This window comes from Belonocnema kinseyi, chromosome 2 (genome assembly GCF_010883055.1).
Source record: "Belonocnema kinseyi isolate 2016_QV_RU_SX_M_011 chromosome 2, B_treatae_v1, whole genome shotgun sequence".
Lineage (NCBI taxonomy): Eukaryota > Metazoa > Arthropoda > Insecta > Hymenoptera > Cynipidae > Belonocnema > Belonocnema kinseyi.
This window is the reverse complement of record NC_046658.1, coordinates 73,440,028-73,451,235: the sequence shown is the minus strand read 5'-3', so window position 1 is coordinate 73,451,235 and position 11,208 is coordinate 73,440,028. Positions and strand designations below refer to the sequence as shown.

Sequence of the window (11,208 nt, the reverse complement as noted above, 5' to 3'; positions counted from 1 at the left end):
ATAAACATGTTAATGTCCACAATTTTTCTACAGTTCATGAGAAAAGTGGATATGAAAAAATTGATAATGACATAACTCGAAAACTTTTTTTATGTTCCCAGAAGCGTGGGATTACTTTTCTTATAACTCCGAATAAGAATCCAATTGATGTGCCAAAACGACGCATTCCATGTAAAGTGGCATGGCCGTTAATAAAAGATGTCATGAATGCCTAAGCCAAAGATCAGTTGGATACTTTTTATTATAATATTTTAGAATGTTATTTGAAAAGTAATATCGCGAAACATGTTCCCTAAAAATAAAAAGTTTTAGAGTTATGCACAATAACAATTTAAGATAAATATGTGGGAAAATTGTTTTATTATGGAGTATCATTTTGATCACTCTTAGAAAAATATGTTGCTATATACTTGGGTTGCGTGTCAGAGAAAAAAAATACTGTAGGGACGCTCGACAAGGATCATATTAAAAAAAAATTGCGTAAATTACTGTCACAACATTACTCCTCAAACATGGAACAAATACAGCTAGGGGCTGCACAACCATTGCTTATCCTGCTTCGACCTTTGAATTATAAAGCTAGTTCCTAGCAAGAAAAGACTTCGTATTTAAACATTTTTAAATTTTATTCTCCAATAGGAATTACATGATTTTTCGTACAAAATAGCTCTCGAGGATTGATCTCTCGGCAGGTATAGGCGACAACGCAAGATCACCTAAGAAGTAGAAGTAGGAGAAGAAGGAGACAGAAAATTGCGCACAGCTGGAAGCAGTTTTGCGTCACGTGAGGGTGGCTGCGAAGGTGGGGTGAAAGTGTGATGGCGCAGGAATGAAGGGGGAGTAGGAAGGAAGGGTGAATGCTCGTGAGGGTAGGGATAAGAGCGTCATCCTCAGGTTGGAAGCAGTGGCACCAGAATGTAGACTTCAGTCGACATTCGCGACTCACGCGGTCACGAATTTGCTTCCCCTCTTTTCGATCTCACTCTCTCCATGCCGGTTCAAACCAAACTCAAATCGTCATCGTCATATCTTTCACCAATCGCAAATCGACAACCCACAATTGATCATCAAACATGTGCTACAGTCCCAACGAGAACTGGCAACATTTCACCCGGTTTCTCACTTTAGTAATGTTCGTCTCTGAAAAACTCGCCGGTTTCAGTGTCACCGGTGGGAAGAAAGCGATCTCTTGTTTTTCTTACAATTAGTTTCTGGTCACTTGAGAAAACGACTGATTGGTTCCAAAGGTCGCTCGATAAACGAAGATAGAGCGAATGTGGTGTACTGCGCGTGTGTGTGCTTTGGAGGGAAAGGAAAGGTCGTGGATACCAGATATCAAAGTGAAGTGAGGTATCTTAAGATTTTTTGCGAGTCAACTAACCAAGGTCATGAAACCCAGTGAAAAAGATGAAATTGCCTGAAGGCTCATGTTTCATACAGGAGATTAAATCCATTTAGAGACTTTCTTTGAGAGCTCTGAGGTGTTACAATCTTTTATCCTAGGCTGTTCAGTAAACTTATTTAATAAATTTTGCAAAAGCATGCAACCGGTTCACCAATATGCGTTCGCGGTGGGGAGGAAAGACGATATGTTTCTCGCGGAGCTTCGAAGGCCCAAGTGCCAAAAATAGATCGACTTTATCGCAGACAAACTCTAGCCCATTAACAGTGCAGAATCGTGGCAATTTCCAACACGTGATTCGATCCCAATCGTATTCGACTTGATCATATTTTAGATGACTCTTGTGAGGTGAAGTGGAGGGGACAGAATTGAGATAAGAAAAAAAGGCCAAGATTCGCGATTCTGCTTAGACGAGGCTGGGTTGAGTGTGTGTGTGTTTTTGGTTTCTTTGTTATACGTGCCTCTGTGTTACTTTATGGACCTTGAAAGATGGGCGTTCTCTTAATGGCGGAAGGCATCCACCCTCGCGTGGAATTAAACCCAGTGAAGTTGATCCCCGGGAACGCCAATAGAAGTAGTGAGAGTAACAGTAACGAGGAGGTGGTAAACGGCCCGTCCCCGCCAGTCTCGACGCGGGTCACCGAGATGATTGACGTCGTCGAGAGCAATGACGAACCGGCACGCTGGATGCCGCCACCGCCGAAGAAAAAGTGGATCCGGCACTACCTGCTTGGTGAGATCTGATGTTCTAAGTCGTCTTCTGCTTTTAGGACGTTGCCAAAGTCCGATTCTTGAAATACCTGAGTTTCAAATTTTATATCTTTTCATATTGGGTTAATTGTTCTCCACATCTGCGTCTTACTTTCTTGCTGCGGAAGGACAGTTCTTAGTTAGGAAATGAGATTTAAGAGAAAATTTCTGTAGTTCCTTTTGAAGATTTAGGAGTGATGAGTTTGGGAAAATCTATAGGAACATATCGACTGTTCCGAAAAGAATGGTCTTAAAAAAGATTCCCGATTATATAATGTATCAGCTATAGTATGCTCTGCTGGAGTTTTGTACCTCCATTTACTAATCCGTAGAAATTTTACACACTAGCGAAGCATAAAAATTTTAATGCACTCCGTTTTTAGAAATCTTTGTTATTACTATTTTGTGTAGAACCGTCAATATTTTGATATGCAATTTCTTTTCCAGTGTATGGCTTTAATTCTGAAGACATTCAATTTGTAAAGATTCAGAAAAAAAGTTGATCAACTCGATTCAGCTTGTAACAAAGAAGACAGATTTGAAAGCATTAGAATCAGAGAATTCTGCAATTCAAAATGTATTGGTTGAAACTGAAATATAGTCACTCCCGTCTACAAAAAAAAATTAATTTCTTCAACATTTGATTATTTTTTTTATAAATAAAAAATTATTTTGAGTAGTGGGCTTAATTAAAAAGCAATGAAATAGGAATTTCCTTCGTTTGAAGGTTCAATGCTTCAACCTTATGCGTAAAGATTTATAAATACACTAAAAAATGCTGTCATTCAACAGAATCACTCGGTTTGCCTGCAGTAATTTGATTAAAACAAAAGTTTGGTAAACTGGAAAAAATGTGTGTTAAGTTAACCAAATTACTTTTCATCAATAAATCACAGTTTTTTGTTGATTATTTTTCTTAATGTTTATAAATATTTTTTTGATCTCATCAAATGTTTTGTCGATTTTTTCAAATTTTTTAGATGAATCCACCGAAGTATTTAAATTTGTTTAATTCAACCAAAACTTTTGGTGAAGTGAATCAAAGTTTACTAACCAACATTTTTATATTCATATTTATGAGAAACGAAAGTAATATTTGATAATTTTCAGACCGACCAAAGAGCATAATTTCTACTGAAAATGTACTTGTGTCTGAGCATAAAGTATTTTCTATTTCCATAAAAGGTATATTTTCACAAGTGGAAATGGAACGTTATGGTTAGGCACATAACAACAAGAAAAATGATAATAATTTAACGTATTTAATTTAATAAATAGTTTTTTTCCTTCTAATAATTTTTTTTAGTTCAACGATTGACAGCTGCAGTAATTATTATTTGATTATCATTATTCAATACTGTTAATATCAACTAATTTTATTATTTCGGAATCAGGTTTAAAATATCTTTCGGTTTTAGAAGACACATTAAAACATTAAATTTCATCCAAAGCCATTAAACTGGTTTTAAAATAGAATTAATCAAAACAATTGTTCTGTTGGTTATATAGTTAATTTACAAAGTTTTATTTTAAGCAATTGTTCATAATTATATTTTGTTTTAATCGCACCCCAAATAAAAATTAACGTAATTTAACTGACCTAAATTTTAGAAGAAATTAAAGTGGTCGTGTTTTTTATTGATCGTGGCACTGATTCCAAATTCATTTTGAAGAATTTAGGTGGTAAAAGTGAAATACGAGGGATATTTATGTTGATCAAGATTTTTTTCCTTTCGTCGTTTCGATGGCACTCATTGCCACGTGGGTTTGATATATTATGTTCCATTACATTATTGCAATTAGATATTTCGCGATTCTAACGCAAGGATTACTCCATCGCGGAACTAGACTAAACGAGGTGTCACATCACAGAAGACGAGTTTTTGACGCGAACGTTCTGCGCATGCTTTGTTTGTGCTATGCACCTGCAACACTATTCTTTAGTTGGCAAGTGAAATAGACAAAGGGGCCCGCTATATTGGTACACAATAATTATAGCTTTGCAATACATGTGCATTGTGCATGCACATCTTTGATTGTATGCCAATATGGCTCTTCTGTTGACTGACAGAATAATTGCGCTTTACGACACTTTCTCTATTGTCTAGTTCCACCATAGATTATATACTCATCACTTCCAAGAACCGCAACAAAATATTAGTGAAGATAGTTGAACTACTTTTTTAATCAGCGTGAAGTACAATTTTGTTTACTAATTCAATTAGTTAAATTTCTTTTAGTTTTTAAAATTATATTCATCGAAATTGATTTCTAGACTTTTCATGAAACGTCTAATTGAATAAAAAGGCTACATGGTGGGTATAAACTAGCTTTAAATTGCTTACGAGATTTTCCGTTGAACGCAGAAAATGCATCAAACTATGGGTATCAACTAAAATGTTTCAACTTCCTGTAAAGTTGTATTTTAGTACCTGACTTCATTACATCGTAAACTAAAGTTGGAAGTTTTTATAAAATTCGATCTGAAAAATAATTTCTTCAATAAAAATCGACTTCAAATGGGACCGGATGCATTTTGTTGTTTTTGGTGTTAAGTGTTCATGGGAAATCAAATTTTGCCACTTAAGCAGCCCCACATCCCGACAAGGGTCCCCTGGATACCAAATTTCGCGGGCCCTTCCCTCCCCATACTTTTTTTTATTATAATAAGCGTCAATTCGGCATATTTATTCATGGGAAATTTCACAAGTGCTAAAGAAATTTGTCCTAATTTTTCTTAATTTTAAACTAATTATTAGGTTAACGATTCATATTTTTTTAAAAAATTAGCTGGTGAGCCGCGGGCCCCACGCGGTCCCGGGCCCCCTAACTGCAGGCAGGCCAGCCACCCCTTTGTGGGGGCCATGAAACCGCCCGAAGATCCCAAATGCAAAGACCTTCCAAGTTACAATTAAAGTTGATTTGAATCCCTCCTTCATTTACCCCATAAACACGTTTTCTTCGCCAAATTAAAACAACCGCCGCAAACTAGTACTATGTATGTCTGTGTCGACTGGTGCTCATCGTGTAAGAACTTTGCACGTGTCACTCTTGTAGTGATATAGATTATAGGCTTTTAAGATTTTTAATGTTTCACTTAAGTTATTGAGACATAATATTTTAGTCGTTCTAAAATAATTATAAGGGATATTATCTAAAGGAAGTTTCGCATTTATACGTCCCTGGTACTTAAAGCATCATCATCAGCGATATGTTCTGCTATCACGTGTGCAGTATGCAATATGCACGTTCACTTCCATATCCACGACGATCTTCGATCCTTTCATATAATTACTTACAACGTCTGCAAAAATTGGTTGAGAAGAATCTTTAATTTAAAATTACAAATCTCCTCCAAAGCACAGGGAATGTTTATTTTTTTCGAGTCAGTTTTTCATTGAAATATGCATCCTATCAAAACAATTTTTTCATGATGTAATTTTGGGCTGTTGTCGATACACAAGAGCAGTCTCGAGTTAATTTTAACGTTATTTCCGAGGTTATTTCTCTTGGCGACCGACCAAGATTATCCCATGGGCCTCAAGTTAAAACGTCTTGACTTTTGGAGTCCGTTCTCCAGTTTCTCAAATTTCTCTCCCTCAAAAAACAAAACTATTTTCAGTAAAATATTCAGCTGAATACGAGTTAAAGAAAAAGATAAACCTACACGAATGGAATTACAGATAAATAAATATAACGAAAACCGAACAAGAGGCGAAAAGACTGGTCAAGTAGAAAGGCTTCTAAAAATCCTAAAATCCGAGAATAATACTAAGGTTCCTTTTTTTTTGGCTGTCGTGCTTTTGCCTCCTTAATACGTCAATTTATTCCGAATCGCTAATCAAAATCGCCTTTCTCTTTTTCAACAGACTTAACCTACCTTATTTCTACCTGCGATATAAATAGACTTGACAATATAAATAAACGAAAAAACGCCTGCGCACTATTCGGCGACAGGTAAAATGTGCGTCACCTGTCTCCTGCGAATTTGGAGGCCGAAATTTGCGGAGGTCGTTATTTTTAGGTCAGGGATTCCTGATTGTAAGTCGTCGTTTTCTATGTATCGTGCTTGATCGTATAGAATCGAAAATATCAAGATAATGCACAGAAGATATCTGTTCTAAGTTTAGAGACAATAGCTTCTCCAATGCTCTTGAATACTAGAAGCTGTCGATTTTCAAGAGGATTCCATTTTCAGCGTTTCTAATTTGAAACCAGAATAGGCTTTTATGTCGCAAGTTTAATTTCATTAATCAGTTTGATGGATTACAAAATTAAGGGAATTAGATGAAAACGGACATTTTAGCCGAGTAAAAACATTTGTTTTTAAATAAAAAACTTTCTGGAATTAGATATTGTACTTGGCAACATGTACCGAAAATTCTATACGAATAGCCGGATTTTTTTTGGTACGAATAGCGGTACCAGGAAAAGGGACTCTAAACTTTCAAACAATTAAATTATAAAAAGTTCCAAGGCCTTTCTGATATTAATTTTGCATAATCTTGTTCAAACTCAGTTCTTTATTAATGTTAATCATTACATAGAGAAAGAGTAAACTGAAAGATCAGCTCGATAAATTTAACGCTGATCAGTACATTTTCCTTTTCCTAGATCCTCACTGTAAAGTTGCTGAGTCTGATGTTTTTACCTATTTTTTTTACCTTTATATTGATAAGAGGCTCGGTACGCATTATTTTTAATACTAGAAAAATTCATTTGAAATTTAAATGATTCCAGCATGAAAAAGTTTTTATTTCACAATTCTAATTTTAAAAGTGTTCGGTTTTAAATGAAGTTTAAATGTGTAATAATTTCAATTTATAACGAAATAATGTTTAGTATTTTCTATCTTGTAAATTATATTCAGGGGTAATTCACTAAATACGTGATACTAGAGTGGGTGATAAAACCTTTTTTTATAATAAATGAATGATTTTAGTTCTGTTCGATGTCTGCAAAGCGGGGCTAAAGTTGTGCTTTTGAAGTACGGTGATGAAAGTGTGATGCCAGAGATGAGTAATAAAAATTATACACCTATGAGCTCACATTTTAAGCTCACAAAAAATGATCCCCAAGCGGTCAGCTGATTTCGTTGACAAGTTGTTTGATAGACTGGACAAAGTCGAAATAAGTTACCATAAATTATCTATAAATTACCATGATTTACCATAAATTATCAAAAATGTCTGACTAGCACTGAAAAAATTACACTCGGCAAAATAGTTGCACCTCTCCCTTTTGGTGTATAGTATACTATTTTTCCGAGTAGCGGATTCTAATAGTCGGTAAAAGCTGTATTTGTCAAACAATAGTAAGCCCTCCAAATATCAGTTCGATCGGATATTATCTTCTGTTCTATGTATCGCTAAAAAATGAAGTTGAATTTTTCGTAGGTAAAGTTTTTCGTAGTGAATATAAGTATAAAATTATGAATTACAAAATAAAATTTGTGTTTAAATTAGGACTTTTTTCAAATGTGTAAAAATATTAAATTGTGTTAACTGCACATGGTTTGAAAACAATTAAACATGTGCTTGAAGTTTCTTGAGTTTTTATGGATGAAACATGCCATTGTTTTGTTATCGTTAAACAAATTTTGTGTGGCGTGCAAGATTTAAACATTGTTCTAAATAGGGCAAATTGTGGGCCAAATTCAGAATTTTAAATTCATTAATTTTTGATTACGATAACATAACAATGGCATGTTTCTTCAGTTAAAGCTACAGAAATTTCAAGCACGTGCTCAATTTTTTTCAACAAGTTTTCAGTTAACTCAACCCTATTTTTTTTCTTAAATTTAAATTTTATATTATTGTTCACAAGCAAAAACTGTACCTACAAAAAATTGAATATAATTTTTGCACAGGGCAATATAAAACAAAAATTTGTAACTTGAATTATCAAATTTATACAAGGGCAAGTTACACATTAGGAATATTGAAATCTGCCATTAGCCCTTCGAGTTTAATGATACTTAGTGAAATTATAGTGCTATATAAGAGACATTTTGGGCCCAAAGAATTTTTTTTTAATTTTCAAATTTTGGGAGTTGCGACGTATTGAATTGAATTTTTTTAAATTATTGACATTTGTGGAACCGGTAATTGAATTTGAAGTAAATTTGGAGGCATTAGAGATAAAGTTATACATTTTTAAACGATAAAACTTGAAATAAAAAATGTAGAATTTTTGCCCGGAAATATACCCAAATAAATTTTTAATTCAATTTTTTTAGAAATACTATCCTTTTAATTTTGGTTAAATGTGGAAATAAAGATTGCTCATGAAATCACCTGTCATTAACAAAAAAAGTTTATGAAGACATTTATGGTTCTTAGTAGTGTTTGAAATTCAAAAGAATTGTTGACTTGTAATTATAATTGTTATAAACAATTTATATTAACAAACACTGAACACATAACAATATAGATTGCTCATTTGTAAAGGGAATTTAAGTTTTTAAATTATTTACTTTGATCGGCAAAGTGATACCTGATCGTAAAAGTATGTCTCCTGATATTATTTGTTAGATTTAGAAACACATTATGTAAAAAAATGCCCAGTTTGGACGTTTGAAGTCAACAAAAAATAATTTTTGCGCTTAATTGACCTTAGTCTAAGTGGTTGCAGGGAAATTTAGAAATGATCAAGGAAAACTTGTCATTAAGTATTATTTTTTAATTTTAGAAACAAATCTTATAAACAATTTTCAAGTGTGGACATTCAAAGTCAACAAAAAATATTTTTTTTTCTTAATTGTCCTTAAATAGAAGTGTTAGCAGTGGCATGATGTTATGTTTTTAAATGTTTACAGTGATCATTTGTTGATATAAGTTTTTTCTCAATTTAATAATTAATAGTGTATAATATATTTCAACACTGAAGATTACTGACAATATAATTTGGGGACAACATTTTTCTTTGCTTCAAATGGCCACATTGGGCATGGAAAACAATTTTCTAAGAAGATAAAAAGCAAATTGACAGCATTTATCGTTTGTGAGTGGCTGCACTGGAAGCACATCGCAGTGAATGGTCTCACTAAAATGACGGCATCTCTTCAACCAGAAGAGTCATCCGTTTTTTTTATCTTAATTGAAAGTGATTTCATAAGTAATCTTTATTCCCTGATTTAACAAGTATTAAAAAGGAATTAATTCACGAAAATCGAATATAAAATTTGTTTAGAGTTTTTTTCAGGCAAAATTTGAGAATTTTTAAATTAAAATGTTATAGTTTTAACATGTATAATATCGTCTTTAATATATCCAAATTTCAACAAAATTCAAATATCGATTCCAGAAATTTCGATAATTAAAAAAGTCCAGCCCAAAAATTCAATATGGTGTAACTCCCAAAATTTCTCCCTATAATTGCACCAAGTTTCATTAAAATCGAACAACCAATTGCAGATGCTGATATTCCTGACGTGTAATTTACCCATATACAACAGAACATATTCTCCAATTGAACTTGATGTTAGGTAGGTGCGTAAAATTAAAGTTGGTATTATTCTTAAAATTTGTACGATTGCAATTTAAAGTATTCCGTTTTTAAAAGCTGAGTTTGAAAGCGTTCGGTTTAGAGTCTTCATTTTTAATTCTTATTCCCGGAAGTGTTGAAATGTGATGGGATTTAATTAAAAACTGTTTAATTTTCTGATTTAGAATATGATATTAAAGAATATTGAAGACCTCTGGTTTTATATTTTACCAGTTTGAATGTTTCATGTTGAGATAATGTCTAATTTTGGAGCCCTTGAAATTAAATCGATTCTCAAACTTGCTGAAATTCTAATGTTTATACTTTTTATTTTATATTTCGAATTCAGTAGAATTCATATTATATCTCCCTTTATGTATTTATAGTCTGATATACAGCAGTCTGAAATTGGAAATTATGTTTAAAGTTAAAAAATAATAATAAAAGGATCGAGATTGATAAATGTTTAATGGTACTTTCAACATGAATAATCGCAATTAAAGTAGGAATTGGAAAAAAGGCTTATTAATCGCGTAGCGATGAAGCTCTTTGTTGAATCAGTCGTATGTGTGGCGTGTGTGTATTGTGACCAAATAGCGTTCAATGTCGTGGCACGAAATTGAATCGGTTTTTGCAGGGTGGAGTAACGATTTTCCTCTTTTTATTTCCCTTTGCTCTTGTTCGCCGCTCCTTTGAGTTGGAAATAGATTTCGGAAGCATCGAGCAATGCAACTGAAAGCTGAGGGTTTGCCAAGACTCGGTGCATGAATGAGTTAGCTGCTACAGGCGAGTATATCGCACGTCACTAATTTATAGCGACGCGACAGACGAACGCGTTCAAGTAAAATTGCAAGACGTTGTAAAGCGATTTTTCAAACAATACATCCTTCTACTCTCGAACCAGAAATACTGCTTTTAGTCGTCTCGATACATCTGCTTGAAATAGCTCAAAATATCGTAAAATGTTTGGTTATTTTATATGGCGTAGAATACGTCGTGTTCCCTCCTAAAATTAATTTTTTGTTTTTTTTGATCGGGTTGAAACTTAGCTGAATTCTAGTTCTATTGGACCCACCCAGGCGAAAATATTATGTTTAGTTTATATATAGTGTGAATTATTATATATAATATTAATTTGTTTTATACATTTTTTGTATAAAACAAATGAATATTACACTGAAAAAATGGTTGGGACAACTAACAAAGTAGTAGGCCCAACTATTTTAGTTTGTAATATATGCCGCTGCTATTAAAGTGGTTGAGGCTACTACTTTTTTCACAAGATTGGTAGTAGTTGTCCTTACTACTTTATTTGTTCTCGCTACAACTTTCGATGGTAGATACTATTTTCAGGTAGTTGTGTTTACCACTTTAAATAGCAAGCGTTACTACTTAGTTATTAAGTCTTACTATTAAATTAGTTATTTTACAAATAAATTAGTTGATCTTACTACTTAAAGTAGTAATCCTTTTTTTTATTATTACACCATTAAGCCATTTCCCTTTCGGGGTAGGCGTGACTCACTCGGCAGGGGAAAGGAGTAGTGTGTGGAAGGGATAGAGATTTTTCA

The 11,208-nt window shown here is 33.4% G+C and overlaps 1 protein-coding gene across 5 annotated transcripts in view; it reads left to right on the top strand.

Annotated features, from left to right (window-relative positions):
• Positions 1-11,208, top strand: part of LOC117166824 (flocculation protein FLO11-like) — a 95,838-nt gene that overhangs the window by 55,056 nt on the left and 29,574 nt on the right. For 3 of the 5 annotated variants that reach the window (XM_033351151.1, XM_033351149.1, XM_033351153.1), the window contains exon 1: positions 926-2,135. The exons of the other annotated variants lie outside the window; for them this stretch is intronic. In XM_033351151.1, coding sequence (XP_033207042.1) covers positions 1,892-2,135 — 244 coding nt within the window. In that variant the 5' untranslated portion in view covers positions 926-1,891. Of the gene's footprint in view, positions 1-925; positions 2,136-11,208 lie in introns of those variants that run through there. 5 annotated transcript variants of the gene reach the window in all.